At 45.5% G+C, this 15,291-nt stretch overlaps 1 protein-coding gene across 1 annotated transcript in view; it reads left to right on the forward strand.

Moving 5' to 3' along the window:
- The first annotated feature begins 502 nt into the window (after positions 1 to 502).
- Positions 503 to 15,291, forward strand: part of LOC139185957 (histone H2B type 1-H-like) — a 35,583-nt gene continuing 20,794 nt past the window's right edge. Inside the window, exons 1-2 of the mRNA XM_070799832.1 lie at positions 503 to 523; positions 7,711 to 7,819. Coding sequence (XP_070655933.1) covers positions 503 to 523; positions 7,711 to 7,819 — 130 coding nt within the window. The remainder of the gene's footprint in view (positions 524 to 7,710; positions 7,820 to 15,291) is intronic.

The raw sequence follows: 15,291 nt of genomic DNA on the forward strand, positions 1-15,291 counted from the left end.
CTGTAACCTGCCAGGCTCTTCTATCCATGGGATTCTCCAGGCAAGAATACTGGAGTGTGTTGTCATGCCCTCCTCTAGGAGACATTCCTCACCCAGGGATGGAACCCAGGTCTCCTGCACTGCCAGGCGGATTTCTGACCACTGAGCTGCCTGGGAAGTGCATGAATATTTTCGAGATCATACAAATACTGTGATGATGAACATAAGATTTGAACCCAGGTGTTTTTGATCCCAGAAACTTTGATTGGACAGAACTCCATGGGCAAAATCCACAGCCAGGATGGGTGGGAGCAGTTGGTGAGCCGCCAGGGAGGGTGTTATGACCAGGTGGCCCCAGCGTGTGGCTCATTGCCCTGTGCTCCAGGGTTCCTGTGAAATTGGGTAGAGTTGGTCACAGTCTATGGCTAGTTAGCTGGGTAGTCATGAGACCGATCCGTGCAGTTCGCAGGGTGTGCAGCTGGGGAGCCAGATCTGAACCCTTTCTTCATCAGCTTCTGCCGGCATGGTTGTTGCAATGACACAGGTAGAGTCCCTGTGACAGCACTGGTCACCCAGGAGTGATCCAAATGCCATTCATAGTCTTATAATAATACTTATGGTATTTGCCTTCTGCCCTCAGAGGGCCAAGAAAACGCTTTTATAAGAACCGGCAATTTCCGTAGATGTCCAAAAGGCAGAATGTGAAAGATCGTCAAGAGTAACTCAAACTCTGGGCTTAGGAGCTTACTGGACTCATGTTCAGCCTGCCAACTGATTGTCAGGGAAAAATACTCTAGAGTAGGATCGGCAAAATGCTGCCTTTGGCCAAATGCAGCCCTTGCCTATTTTTCTACAAACCACGAGCTGAGATGGTTTCACATCTTTAAAGCATTGTGGAAATAAAAAAATCCAAACAAAAGAAGACTATGAGAGAGATTCTACACGTCCAACGAAAGTGTTAGTTGCTCAGACCTGTCCAACTCTATGTGACTCCATGGACTGTAGCCTGCCAAGTTCCTCTGTCCATGAGATTCTCCAGGCAAGAATACTGAAGTGGATTGACGTTCCCTTCTCCAGGGGATCTTCCCAGTCCAGGGACTGAACCTTGGTCTTCTGCATTGCAGGCAGATTTTTTACCTTCTGAGCCACCAGGGAAATGAGAGTTACAGACATGGGTATTAGAACGGGGAGTCTGGGAAACACTAGGCTGAGTAGAGCTAAGCAGAGAACTGTGCTGCAGGCTTAGCATTTAAGTCCACAAATTCATTTGACCTAGGAGGTCCATCTCTATTTATCACTTTAAGGACACATATCCCAAGGCAGTATTTTAAGAAATGCTGATGGAAGAATCTTAGTACAAAGGGATCTCCATCCGCTAAAGTCAAAGAGAAAAAGTGCAGGCAAAGTCATAAATGAGTCTTTTAAAGATGTCAGTTCTGGTAGGTTTCATTGGAGAAAGCTGGAGAAAGTGAGATGTCCCCAAATGATTTTTATTTTCGTGGAAGAGTTAATATTTTTACTTTGCATGATAGTAGCGAAATAAAGATGAGAAGATGGTTTTGTCCCCGGCAAGTGTCTTGAACGTGTTCTAGAAACCAGGTTGTCAGTTTGCTGCTGGTCCCATCAGTCTCTGAGGTTCACCCTGGGATGTTTGCGTAGAAGAGATTCTTGACAGACCAGAATGTGAGTCAAGCCAAGCTGAGCTGTTCGTTGTGCTCCAAGGCCGCCAACATGCCTGGATTTTTTATTTAGTGAGGAGTACTTGAAAGGCCAGATCTGGCCAAGGTAGACAAAGTCCAGCTAGGATTGAGCCAGGATTATAACAGAGGGCCATCATCTTCCTTCATTGTGCTGCTTCAGGCAGTTATAGACACCAATTACAGGCTAGGCGTTGTGTTCAGAACTGGTGGATATACACACAATCGAGACTTTCTTCCACCCTCTAGAAACTCATGTTATTCATGCCTGCTTGCTGTCACTTCTGTTGTGTCTGACTCTTTGCGACCCTATGTCAGTAGCCCACCAGGCTTCTCTATCCATAGGATTCTCTAGGAAAAAATACTGGAGGGGGTTGCCCTTTCCTCCTCCAGGGCATCTTCCCGACCCAGGGATCAAACTGGTGTTTCTTATGTCTCCTGCGTCGACAAGTAGGTTCTTTACCACACATTAGTCATAGAGTTGATTAATACTTATTAGGCTGTATGCCCTTCAGGGAAACATGGTAGGTTTGACTTTGGCCTTAAAGGAGCTCACAGTCTAGCAGAGATGGCAATGGGCAAGTAACTGAAGTAAAGTTACTTCAGTGAACTGGGACCAGAGTGTTGAACGAAGCCGACACAGTCCTCCTGCTCTCGGAGGTCCCAGCTCAGCGAAGAAGACAGACATGTGTGACAAGGGTCGCAGGGCAGTGTGGCATTTATAAGAAGCATGAGAATGGCTGCTCTGGGTTCACAAGAGCCATGTGCTAATTTTGCAAATGAAATGAGGAAATGTTTAGCCCACCGAAGGACACCGAGGTGTTCACAAGGCTGAGAAGTGGGATGGGCACTCCTGGAGAAGCAGAAGAATAGGAAGGAGCATGTCGTGTGGACACAGAGGGCAAGGAGGCCAGGACTAAGGTGTCACCAGAGCTTTGAGAGAGGGAGGGAGCCCGAACCCCAGCGAGGGCTTTGCTCTTACTCTGGGCGTGTTAGGGGCATTTCTGAGAGCTAAACTATCAACAATGACCAGCACTGCTGAAGACAAATGGATCACTTGTGCTTCCTGCTGATTCCTCAGGTCAGCTGAAATCTCCAGATCAGCTATCTTGAGATGGAAGGGTGTCCCCAGAGTGGGCCTGAGCCAGTGGCTCCTGCAGGTCAGGCATCATGCAGCTTGGTAACGTGCTCTTTGAGAAGAAGACAAAGTTTTCTTTGGAACCATAGAGCCTGAGCTGCCAAGGCTATTGGTGCAACAGAAAGAGGAATTCCAAAGTTCAGTTGTTCTAAATCTTACCACACAGGATAGGATGACTCTTGTCTGCTATGTTTTGCATTTTTGGTGCCTCTTCATGCTCCACTTGCTATAATAACCTACACATTATGGCAAGAATAATAGATGAGCAATTTAGAAGTTTCAGGCAAGAATATGTACTTCTTGAACACCCACCAGGTGTCAATGCTTTGTTAAATACTCATTATTCAAAGAAAGGATGGAGATCAGTGTTTATTGAGTGGGGTGTGTATGTGTGTATTGTTTTCTCGTGTGAACTTATTTCACGGAACTCTTCCTAAAACCACCTGAGGTTAGGCATTCACTTTGCTAATTTATTAATGAATAAGGTGGTAAGCTGCAGACAGCTGAAGCCACCTGGCCAAGCTTTCCGAGAAGGAAGTGGTCACGGCAGCTACAGAGCAGGTTGTCCTGACTCCAGAGTTCTAGCCCTTCCTTTCCACTGTGCCAGCAGACTCCTGCGTATGAGCAGTGTTATTTCAAAGGCACAGGGTCAGAACGACATTCACAAGAGTAGCCAGTGTTTCCTGAGCAGTTTCTGTCTGTGAGCCCTGAGCAGGTACGGGGTTACCTCCTTCCATCCTCACAAATAGCTGGCAATGAGGTACTGTTATGACATGATTTTAGAGATGAAGATGAAGGATGGCAGGCATGGGGAGCCTCTCGTGTGGCCCCTGTTTTGTGTGGTGTCATTTTTCTTGTGGTTGTTGTCTCACGTCAGGGAGGGGAATGGTGTAGTGAAAAGGATACTCACACATGCTTCCAGAAACTCTGCTGGTGCAGAGACATGAACACATGCAGATCCTCTACTGTCTAACAGCTCAAAGGTGAGAGGGGGGACGGCCTAGCAGACAAGCCAGAGCTTGAAAAGGTCTGAATAAGAGCAGTGATGGATGTTTGCTGAGGTGTAGAGGGTGCAGATGTGGACAGTTCTGGGAGTATTTGCTCTCACTCTCACCCACGGCCATCCCTATGTGGGTCTTGCCCTGGCAGGAGAGACAAGTATCTGACCGTGTTTTAAAATAGTATTAGTAGTAGTAACATTGATATTAAACAAAATCCTTGGACTGCGGACCCTCCAGGCTTGCTCTGGGTGGGATGTGAGCTCAGGGTGCCTCATTTTCAGCTGTAAGTTTAAAGAAGTCTACTGTAAAAATGGATATCAAACTAAACAGAGGCACATCCAGCAAAAGAGCTGTGTTGGTTGAAGTCACAGAGCAGCAGCTGACCATTCCTGCACATGGGCTTGCCCAGTGGTGTTGCTTAGAAACAGGGCGTTATCAATGAGAACCTCACCGCAGGTTGGAGCAGTTCCCAGACAGCCGGTTAATAAAGATAATTTGCAATGGAAAAAAGTCTAATATCTGCTCCAGCAAATTTTCTTCTCTCTTGATTTAATGTCTTCATACTTGAGAAAATAATCTTGGAGAAGAAATGATAAATGTGGTTGATACTTCTTTTGATAGGCTGTGACTGCTCTGCTCAGTCATGTCCAACTCTTTGAGACCCTATGGACTGTAACCCACCATGCTTCTCTGTCCAGGGGATTCTCCAGGCAAGAATACTTAGGTTGCCATTTCCTCCTCCAGGGGATCTTCCCTACCCAAGGGATTGAAACCGCATCTTTTGCATCTCCTGCATTGCCAGGCGGACGCAGGTTAAATGAGACAATACCTTTAAATACGTTTCATAAACTGTAAAGTTAACAGTGGAAATGTACAACTTGTCAAAATGACCATTAAAAAGATAGGATAGTCTGGGGAGAAAACAATGCAACTTGGCATTCAAAAAAAAAAAAAATGATGCTAGGAATTTCTGACAAGTGAAGATCAGAAAGGGGACCCTATAAATGACAGATGTATCCTCTACCTGTGTGTTGATACAGGTCGACAGGTTCCAAAATGTTTTATCAGCATGATAGCAGCTCTTCTGGATGATAGCATTCAACACCATCCAGGACATTCCTTCTCAAAGGACATTAAAATGTTTTAAAAAACTCCAGCCTTTGTGACTCTCATAGTTAAAAGGGCCCCTTTATTATTATTATTTTTTTTTTTTACCTCAGGTGGCGCTAGTGGTAAAGAATCTGCTTGCCAATACAGGAGACACAAGAGATTTGTCTTGTGTTTGATTTCTGGATTGGGAAGACCCCTCTGCATAGGAAATGGCAGCCCGCTCCAGTATTCTTGCCTGAAAAATCCCGTGGAAATAGGATGGTCTACAGTCCATGGGGTTACAAAGAATGGGACATGACTGAGTATGTACATTATTATTATTATTATTAAGATGTTTTTAAAAAGCCAGACTGTCTAGTAGAAACACTAAGATGGAACCAGTAACAGAGATTTAAGATTGAATGCTTACAAAACTGCCTAGTCCAGTGGATTTCAAAATTCCTCCCACTTAGTTAAACTGTGAAATTCTTTTTTTTTAAAGAGCTGCCATTGAAAAGCCAATTATGTTAAATCAATAAACGCACGTCTTCCCCAGGGATTGTAGAGAGCAGTGGATTCCCAGCCACTGTCCGCTCTTGAGTCAGCCTTTCAGACACCCACTCCTCAGCTTCTGCCCTTGACTCTGTGTAAGTGGCAGGCCTCCCTCGAGGCCACTGAGGGTCCCCTTGAGTGTTGTCATCCAGGAACATACCACACCAAAGGGACCACCCACCCATGACTCATCTGGTGAGAATGAACATCCTGAAGAAATGATTTATAGCATCAACTGTGTTTTAGTGAAACGTCTCACCCACAAACATCTTTGTAGAATTCCAAGTATTCATTTTCAGCGCACATTTTGCAAATCCAGTCCCTGGCCCATACATGAAAATTCCCAAATAATTGTGAAATGCTCTAGTTGAACTCCAATCAGCAATCAGCAGGAATTAAAGTCTATTTCTCACCAATTCACTTACCTTCTTCTCTCCTGGTACAAGAGAGACCATGTCAGGATCAGTCTCCTAGTATTTCCATCCCCTATTTGGTCAGATGGTAAAGAATTGGCCTGCAATGCAGGAGATCCACGTTTGATCCCTGGGTCAGGAAGATCTCCTGGAGAAGAGAATGACTACCCACTCCAATATTCTTGCCTGGAGAATTCCATGGATAGAGGAGCCGGGTGGGCTACAGTCCATTGGGTCGCAAAGAGTCAGACACAACTGAGCAACTAACAGTTTGCTTTCATTTATTTCTCTTTTTCCATGAATATATTTACATAAAAAAGAATGAATAGATTATTTGTGAGTTTCCGTGACTATATGGATATGTACATGTGTGTATATATATATGGTAGATACATATATGTTTATGTACTTTATATACTTTTTCTTTTTTGTTTTCACTACTGGCCACCAACAATGAAAAATCTGGGGTCCCAGGTGCTTTCAGAACTGACACCAAGGCTTGGTTGTGAATTCAAAAGGTGGTGCAAGGTTTGGGAATCTTAATGACTGAATCAGTTGCTCTTGGAAGGGCTGGGGTTCAATCTTCTGTTTAGCTTCTGTAATAGAGTGGGATTGCCCCTTGATCAACAAAGGCGAATTTGACTCCTGAAAGGGCAAGCTGGTTTCGATTCGGGCTCCATTCGTGCCTGCCTGTGATTGGCTTCTAAACAGAGCGTGGAGAGCTTCGGAAGGCACACAAAGAGGATGTTTCTACCGGAAGGCACACCGGTACTTTCCCTGCAACCTGCATGCCTTTTAAAGTGATAAACTGTTATCATTTGAAACTTGGCTCCCTTTTTCCCCCCAATAAGAAGCCGAAGTCTGACCATTGAACTTTAATAGTTTTGGAATGGTATAATCACATTGTTAGATGCATTTTGCAGCTGGACCAGTGAATGACATCCATTCAAAACCCAGTTTTACCTGGTTGAATCCATGTTTCCTACATACACGCACATTGGGCACATCGTCACCCCTGCCTCCCCCTCAAAGAAACCTTTAATCCTGGAGGAAATCATTCCTGCTGTTATTCTGGCACTCCAAACGGCCTCACCTGCTCTCTAAGGAGCTCTCCAAGCAGATGGAGAGAGGGCTTGTATCGGGGGTGTTCTCATACACATGGTGGATGTCTTGCCCATGCAGCAGATTCTGTTTCTATTTCTGAGAATTTTGTCAGGAGTCTTGACAATCAATGAGAACTGAAAACAATTAGTCACAGCTGCAGGGCTCTCTTTAAGTTCACGGTCAGAACAACGTCACAGGAAAGCCACGTCTGAAGGTGAAGACCAGGGCTGGGCTGAATTCGATTTTTACCCAGACAATGGCGTTTCAGTCTCCGGCTCAGGAAACATCAGGACATTCCCTTTGTTTAATCAAAGTTCTCTCCAACTTGCAAATGCTGGCTGATCTGCAGGCCTGCCTTACATTTCCCATCTCTGAGAGACGATGCCTTTGGTGTTGAAATCTTTACAGCTAATCTGAGCAAAATGTTTTCAACCAGTAAAAACCCAGCCAAACAGTGTCATTCTCATTATTGATCAAAGAAATTTCCGAACTTCTCTGAATCAGGGAAGGACTCGGTTTGATTTCATCCCATTCAACACACCCAAGGAAATTCACAAAGATTTGAGAAGCAGGAAGTTGGGCACAGAAACCAAGCCCTCCGCTACTGAAAGAGGGGTTGGAAAATCTCATTTGGGGACTGCCTCTCAACAGATCTGAAAATCAACTTGGCGTCTTTCTAAGCAGCCGTTCATGTGGCCCCATTTTGCGTGGTGTCATTTTCTGTTGTCTCACTTTAGGGAGAGAAACGGACTAGTGAAAAGGATACTCATCCATGCTTCCAGAAACTGCTGGTGCGGAGGCGTGAACACACGCGGAGCCTCTGCCCTCCAGCAGCTCAAGGGCGAGGTGGGGGACTGCCTTGCACAGAAACCAGAGCTGGAAAAGGTCTGAAGAAGAGCAGTGATGGACGTTTGCTGGGGCGTAGAGGTTATGAGCAGTCCTTTCTGGGTTGGTGGGAGGCGGGCAGGGAAATACTGAGGAGGCTTGAAAGACCGACTGGGTTTGCATGGCCAGGAGAGACATTCTACCCAAAAAAGCCTGGAAAAAAGGCCTGACACACAGGTGGGTCACCAGATGGCCCTTCCACACCATGGACATATAGTGACTCTATAACCATAGTGACTCTATAACTTTGGCTCAACTATTCAGCCTCCTGAGTTCTGATTTCCTTATCTATAAATCAGGGACAATGCTCATCCTCCTGGTTTGTTACATGAAGGTTATGGTGGTGGTGGTTTCGTCGCTAAGTCGTGTCCAACTCTTTTGCAACCCCATGAACTGTAGCCTGCCAGGCTCCTCTGTTCATGGGATTTCCCAGGCAAGAATACACCCAAGGAAATTCAGCTTAAAGGACAGGGTAGTCAGTCATTCCCTTCTCCAGGGGATCTCCCCAACCCAGGGATTGAACGTCTCTTGCATTGCAGGCAGATTCTTCACTGCTGAGCCATCATGGAAGTGCAGGTGAGGGTTATCCAGAGGGTTAAATAAGGGAATAGGCTCTTCAGGCTGTGAAGTCTGGTGTAGGGACACAGAGCCGGAAGGTGATGTGGGTGGGTGGGGGTGTGGTGGAAGCCAGCTCCCTTCTCTCCCTGGGCTCCTGGCTTCTCACCCACTGCCTCCATGGAACCTCAGACCCCACGGGTATGAGCATAGCTTGCTTGCTGGTCTGTCCTTTCACAGCATTTCTCCTGGGCTCTGTCTCCTCTGTGTGCTGTTTCTGGGTCACTCTGGGCTCAGTGGGGATAGCAACCTCTGGGTGAAGCACCTCTCCAGCTCCCTCCTTCCCCGCCCCTACCTGTCTGCCCTGAGCGGAGTCTTTCAGGCCCTCTGTCCCAGCTCTCTAGCTCTCCTGCCTCTGCCTAAACCTGTAGGGGCAGAAAGTCAGAGGTGGTTTGCTGTCGCTCCCAGGCCTGGCAGGCTTGGGGAAGGATGGGCAGCCAACAGATACCGTTGTTCTTTGCAGGGGAGGTGATAAGGGCGGGTGGCAGGAGCGGGGCTTCATAGGAGGTGGGGCTTCCCCAGGCCCTGGAGCAGGACACCAGCTGCCCTGCAGTTGCAGGACAAGAAAGCAGTGCAGGACAGCCTCAGAGAGACCCTGAAGGTCAGCCTTAACTGATCCAGCGACGTGAAAGTTGTTTAGTTGTGTCCAACTCTTTGTGATCCCATGGAGAGTGTGTAGCTTGCCAGTCTCCTCTGTCCATGAAATAATTCTCCAGGCCAGAATACTGGAGTGGGTTGCCAGTCTCTTCTCCAGGGATTTTTCCCGTCCAGGGATTGAACCCACATCTCCCACAGGCGGATTCTTTACCAGCTGAGCTACCAGGGAAGCAAGGAGGCAAATCTCAAATGTGTCATAAAATGTTCCCTGCTTTGACCAAATCTTACAAAATAAATCTGGAGCAAAGGCCCCCCGGAGGAAAAGATTTGCTGGGTCCAGGTCTCCACTCTGTTTCTTGCTGAGTTCTCCTCCAGGTTGGAGAGGAAGATACGCCAAGCTGCTCCTCTCCCTGGGGGGCAGGGTCAGCTGGAGGTGACCTCCTTTTACACAGACATTGCCTTCCAATAATTTGAAAATAAGAACTGGAATCAGGAGAGGCAGGCTGCAGACTCCCCACAGGCGGCCAGCGAGGGCATCACGGAACCTCAGCTACTCTTCACCCCAGCTTTGTCTTTTCTTAGCGTGAGTCTGGCCACGTGCCCTGGACCTCACTAGCAGCCCACAGCTGCAGCAAATTGATTTATCCTCTGATGAGAGTTGGGGCTGCAGCCTGTAACATCAGAGAGATACTACTTCTCAGGCTGTTTTTCAAAGACACAGTGCAATTTCCTTAGCTCTTTTCAGTTCTCCTGGGACTGTGATATTTTGTGTGATTTGTGATATTACAAATCACGGTTCATAACTATTGTATTTTTCAAGAAGGGGTTGTTTTGAGATGTATGCCTCTGAGGGAATACCAGATATGTCACATGATTCACATAAAACACCCCAAGACACCTGCCACGCTGGGCTGCTAAGTTCATTGCTTTTCATGAATTCCTATTTTGTTACTATTTCTTACCCCTTGAGGACAAGCTGAACCAGATCTGTCCAGATCTAAATGATCTCATTCCCTGACCAGTCAGAGCACTCCAGAACTGAGCCAGGGCATGGACATGCCTTAAGCAGGGAGGTGACCACGGGATGCTCAAACTGGGACAAGCCTAACAAAGAGCCTGAGTCAGGTAGGTTGGAAGGGGCAGTGCAGCCTGGCGGGAATAACCCAGGGTTTTGAGTCCAATAGACCTGCTTTGAGTTCCCTTTCTACCTCTTTCTAACCTGTGGATGAGCCATTTCATGTGTTTGTATCGAGGGTCCTTCACTTAGACAGGAATACAGTGCGAGTCACCTCTGAAGAGTGTTGTCAGGATTAAGTTAGATGAGGGGACAACTGCAAAACCTCCTGATAACAGGACCCAGCAGTGCTCACATGGCATCTACTACAGTGTTAATTTTTATCTGGGAGGCAATCAGGTGACCTGGAGTGGCCAGAGCCTGTCTGAGAGGGGGATATTGTTTTTGCAAGAATCCAATTCCATCTGCTGCTCCGTGCCTCTTGGGAGGGTTTTTCCCATGGACTTGCCAGCACCATCTGCAATGTCAACTTCAAGATTGCATTCTCAATGGCTTCCGCAGCCTTCTGAAAGGCTCACCTGGACCAACTTAATCTGAGAATGCTTCCCTGAACGCTGCAGCTACATTGCTCATGAGAGTAATTTGTAACCTTAGTCGGAGAAAGAAGCGACATCAGAAAAGAGTGGGATAGAAGAGGATTATCTGGATTCATGTGAACTTACAAACCACATTGCACTGCACCTGTTTACCCTCCTGGCTGTAGGGTTTGAGCATCACCTAGACCTGCTGCCTGGTGACCCAGGGATGTCATTTGAGTGGGCGTTTCACATCCCTTAAAGTTAACCCTGCCTTCCTGCCCAGGTTGGAAAGTAGCACTAGAAATCCAGAAATCCAGCCTCCCATATTCTTCATAGCCAAAAGTGCATTTCCAATTAAAAGTAGAAGTTTGAGGGTATGAATCATGCACTTTGTATAAATTATATGTGATGATTTATTTTCTTCACACCAAATAAATTATACACAGTGAACTTGGCCTACATTTACACCACCTCAGCTATGGATCATGGGTTAACACCAACAGAATTGATTAGAATGACAACTAATTTAGTGGGCGATGAGGACCCCATGATACAGACTCTGGAGGCAAATTATTCTAAAGAAGTGAAGAATCGAAAGAGCTTTTGTGAACCAAAGGGTTTTGTAATTCCTAGAGGTCCTTTCAGACTCAGAAACTCACCTAATATGAGCAGTACAAGGTCTCACCTCCCCAGTGCAAAGCCCTAAAGCATCTCCCCAAAGAGGCAGTGATTGTATGTAGCCCTTAATGACCTACTTCCCTGTTCCCACTTCTCTTCTGCCTGCATTAAGGAAGTACAAAGAAGGAAGACTTCAACGCAAAGTTTGATTTTGAAATTAACTTAGTTGTAAAGAGCTATCATTGGACCATTTTAAAGCTGTTTTTTAAATACCCGTCTCCCTTTAAGAAGAAGTCATTTAATAAGTCTTATAATGCATAACAAGCTCCTGCAAGGTGATTACAACCAATTTTCCATTGCTTTCTTCCCAGAACAAATGCTGTTAGACCTGGTGTTGTGTGATCATAGACTGCTAAGTTCGGTTCAGTTCAGTTGCTCAGTTGTGTCCGACTCTTTGTGACCCCATGAATCGCAGCACACCAGGCTTCCCTGTCCATCAGCAACTCCCTTCCAATGAACACGCAGGACTGATCTCCTTTAGGATGGACTGGTTGGATCTCCTTGCAGTCCAAGGCACTCTCAAGAGTCTTCTCCAACACCACAGTTCAAAAATATCAATTCTTCAGCACCCAGCTTTCTTCACAGTCCAACTCTCACATCCATACATGACCACAGGAAAAACCATAGCCTTGACTAGACGAACCTTTGTTGGCAAAGTAATGTCTCTGCTTTTGAATATGCTATCTAGGTTGGTCATAACTTTCCTTACAAGGGGTAAGTGTCTTTTAATTTCATGGCTGCAATCACCATCTGCAGTGATTTTGGAGCCCCCAGAAAATAAAGTCTGACATGGTTTCCACTGTTTCCCCATCTATTTGTCATGAAGTGATGGGACAGGATGCCATGATCTTCGTTTTCTGAATGTTGAGCTTTAAGCCAACTTTTTCACTCTCTTCTTTTACTTTCATCAAGATGGTTTTTAGTTCCTCTTCACTTTCTGTCATAAGGGTGGTGTCATCTGCATATCTGAGGTTATTGATATTTCTCCAGGCAATCTTGATTCTAGCTTGTGCTTCTTCCAGCCCAGTGTTTCTCATGATGTACTCTGCATATAGGTTAAACAATATATAGCCTTGACGTACTCCTTTTCCTATTTGGAACCAGTCTGTTGTTCCATGTCCAATTCTAACTGTTGTTTCCTGACCAGCATTTCAGGTTTCTCAAGAGGCAGGTCAGGTGGTCTGGTATTCCCATCTCTTGAAGAATTTTCCACAGTTTATTGTGATCCACACAGTCAAAGGCTTTGGTATAGTCAATAAAGCAGAAATAGATGTTTTTCTGGAATGATCCAGCACACGTTGGGAATTTGATCTCTGGTTCCTCTGCCTTTTCTAAATCCAGCTTGAACATCTGGAAGTTCACGTTTCACGTATTGCTGAAGCCTGGCTTGGAGAATTTTGAGCATTACTTTACCAGTGTGTTCAGCTGCTGCTGCTGAGTTCCTTCGGTTGTGTCCGACTCTGTGTGACCCCATAGACAGCAGCCCACAAGGCTCCCCCATCCCTGGGATTCTCCAGGCAAGAACACTGGAGTGGGTTGCCATTTCTTTATCCAATGCATGAAAGTGAAAAGTGAAAGTGAAGTCGCTCAGTCTTGTCTGACTCTTAGCGACCCAATGGACTGTAGCCCACCAGGTGTGAGATGAGTGCAACTGTGTGGTAGTTTGAGCATTCTTTGGCATTGCCTTTCTTAGAGAGTGGAATGAAAACTGACCTTTTCCAGTCCTGTGGCCACTGCTGAGTTTTCCAAATTTGCTGGCATATTGAGTGCAGCACTTTCACAGCATCATCTTCCAGGATTTGAAATAGCTCAACTGGAATTCCATCACCTCCACTAGCTTTGTTCATAGTGATGCTTTCTAAGGCCCACTTGACTTCACATTCTAGGATGTCTGGCTCTAGGTGAGTGATTACATCACAGTGATTATCTGGGTCATGAAGATCTTTTTTGTACAGTTCTTCTGTGTATTCTTGCCACCTCTTCTTAATATCTTCTGCTTCTGTTAGGTCCATACCATTTCTGTCCTTTATTGAGCCCATCTTTGCATGAAATGTTCCCTTTATATCTCTAATTTTCTTGAAGAGATCTCTAGTCTTTCCCATTCTGTTGTTTTCCTCTATTTCTTTGCATTGATTGCTGAGGAAGGCTTTCTTATCTCTCCTTGCTATTCTTTGGAACTCTTTCCTTTTCTCCTTTGCTTTTCACTTCTCTTCTTTTCACAGCTATTTGTAAGGCCTCCTCAGACAGCCATTTTGCTTTTTTTGCATTTCTTTTCCATGGGGATGGTCTTGATCCCTGTCTCCTGTACAATGTCACAAACCTCCACCCATAGTTCATCAGGCACTCTGTCTATTAGATCTAGTCTGTTAAATCTATTTCTCACTTCCACTGTATAATCATAAGGGATTTGATTTAGGTCATACCTGAATGGTCTAGTGGTTTTTCCCTACTTTCTTCAATTTAAGTCTGAATTTGGCAATAAGGAGTTCATGGTCTGAGCCACAGTCAGCTCCCGGTCTTTTTTTTTTGCTGACTGTATAGAGCTTCTCCATCTTTGGCTGCAAAGAATATAATCAATCTGATTTCATTGTCGACCATCTGGTGATGTCCATGTGTAGAGTCTTCTCTTGCGTTGTTGGAAGAGGGTGTTTGCTATAGACTGCTAAGCAACTATGCAAATTTAGGAACCAAGGCTCAATGGAGGTTCACATCTCGTTCCATGACACACACACAACTAGGTATGTTACAACCACATGGAGCACACAGGCTCCCTGAAGACATTCTGGTTGGTTCTCTCCACTACCTTCCTTGTCTTTGCTGCTCAAAGTAGTGAGTCTGAGTACCAGCATCTTGACATCATCTAGGAGTTTTTCATAAGACTCTCAGGCTCCAGCCCATTCTACTGAATCAGGATCTGTACTTTGGGTTAATTGACCACTCTGTGAAACTTGAAAAGAAAAACCAAACAAAACCCCAAAACCAGTTAAACAAGCTCTTAATTTGCATCCTGTTAAATTCCATGGAATATTATAATTATCTAAATATCTCTGTGATCCCCCTCCAACTCCTCAACTCCCCATCCTGAGCCCCTTGCCCCCAGAGTTTCTCTCCAAAATTTGTCCCCAGTGACACCAGCATGACTTTTATGAAACTCAGCCTGTTCGTGCCTGTTTCTCAGCTTAAATCCTCCATGGGTTCTGATGTGGAGTGAACTGTCCTCTTCCAAATTAATATGAAGCCCTAACCTCCAGTGTGATGTGATTTGAAGATGAAGCCTTTGGATGGGGCCCCCATGACAGGATCAGTGCCCTTTCTAGCAAGCTTGCTCTTTCTCTCTCCACAGGTGAAGAAGACACAGCAACAAGGTGGTCTTCCTCAAGCAAAGAAGAAAGATGGGGCCAGAGTCTAATCATGCTGCTATCTGGATCTTGGACTTCCAACCTCTAGAACCTTGAGAATTAGATGTTCTGTAGTTTAAGCACCCCTTTAAACCTTCAGTCTGTGATAGTCTTATGGCAGCCTGTGTTGACTAGGACAGGCTCTGTTCTGTTCAACGAGAGAATTGCAAGCTCCTCAAATGTAAAAGGAAAACAGGATTTGAGCATCTTTCCAGAGCTCTGTGGATGGTTTCTGATTGTGTGGATAAATAGGGCAGTGCCATTTATCTAGTAGTTGATCCAGAGGTGGAAGTGATGGTGGAGAAGGGAGAAATCATTCTGAGCATCAGACAAGGGGTGTTAGATTTCATGCTGCTTCAGTGTTTGGTTTGGTTAATTTAATATCAACTTGACTGGGCTATGAAGTACCCAGGCTCCTGTGCAAACATTATTCTAGGGGTTCTGTGGGGGTGATTCTGGATGAGATTAGTATTTTAATCAGTAGACTGAAGAAGCAGATTGCCCTGCAAGTGAATGGGGGTTGGGGGGGTGTTGCTCATTCACCAGCTGAAG

Source organism: Bos indicus, chromosome 11 (genome assembly GCF_029378745.1).
Source record: "Bos indicus isolate NIAB-ARS_2022 breed Sahiwal x Tharparkar chromosome 11, NIAB-ARS_B.indTharparkar_mat_pri_1.0, whole genome shotgun sequence".
In the NCBI taxonomy this organism is placed as follows: Eukaryota; Metazoa; Chordata; class Mammalia; order Artiodactyla; family Bovidae; genus Bos; species Bos indicus.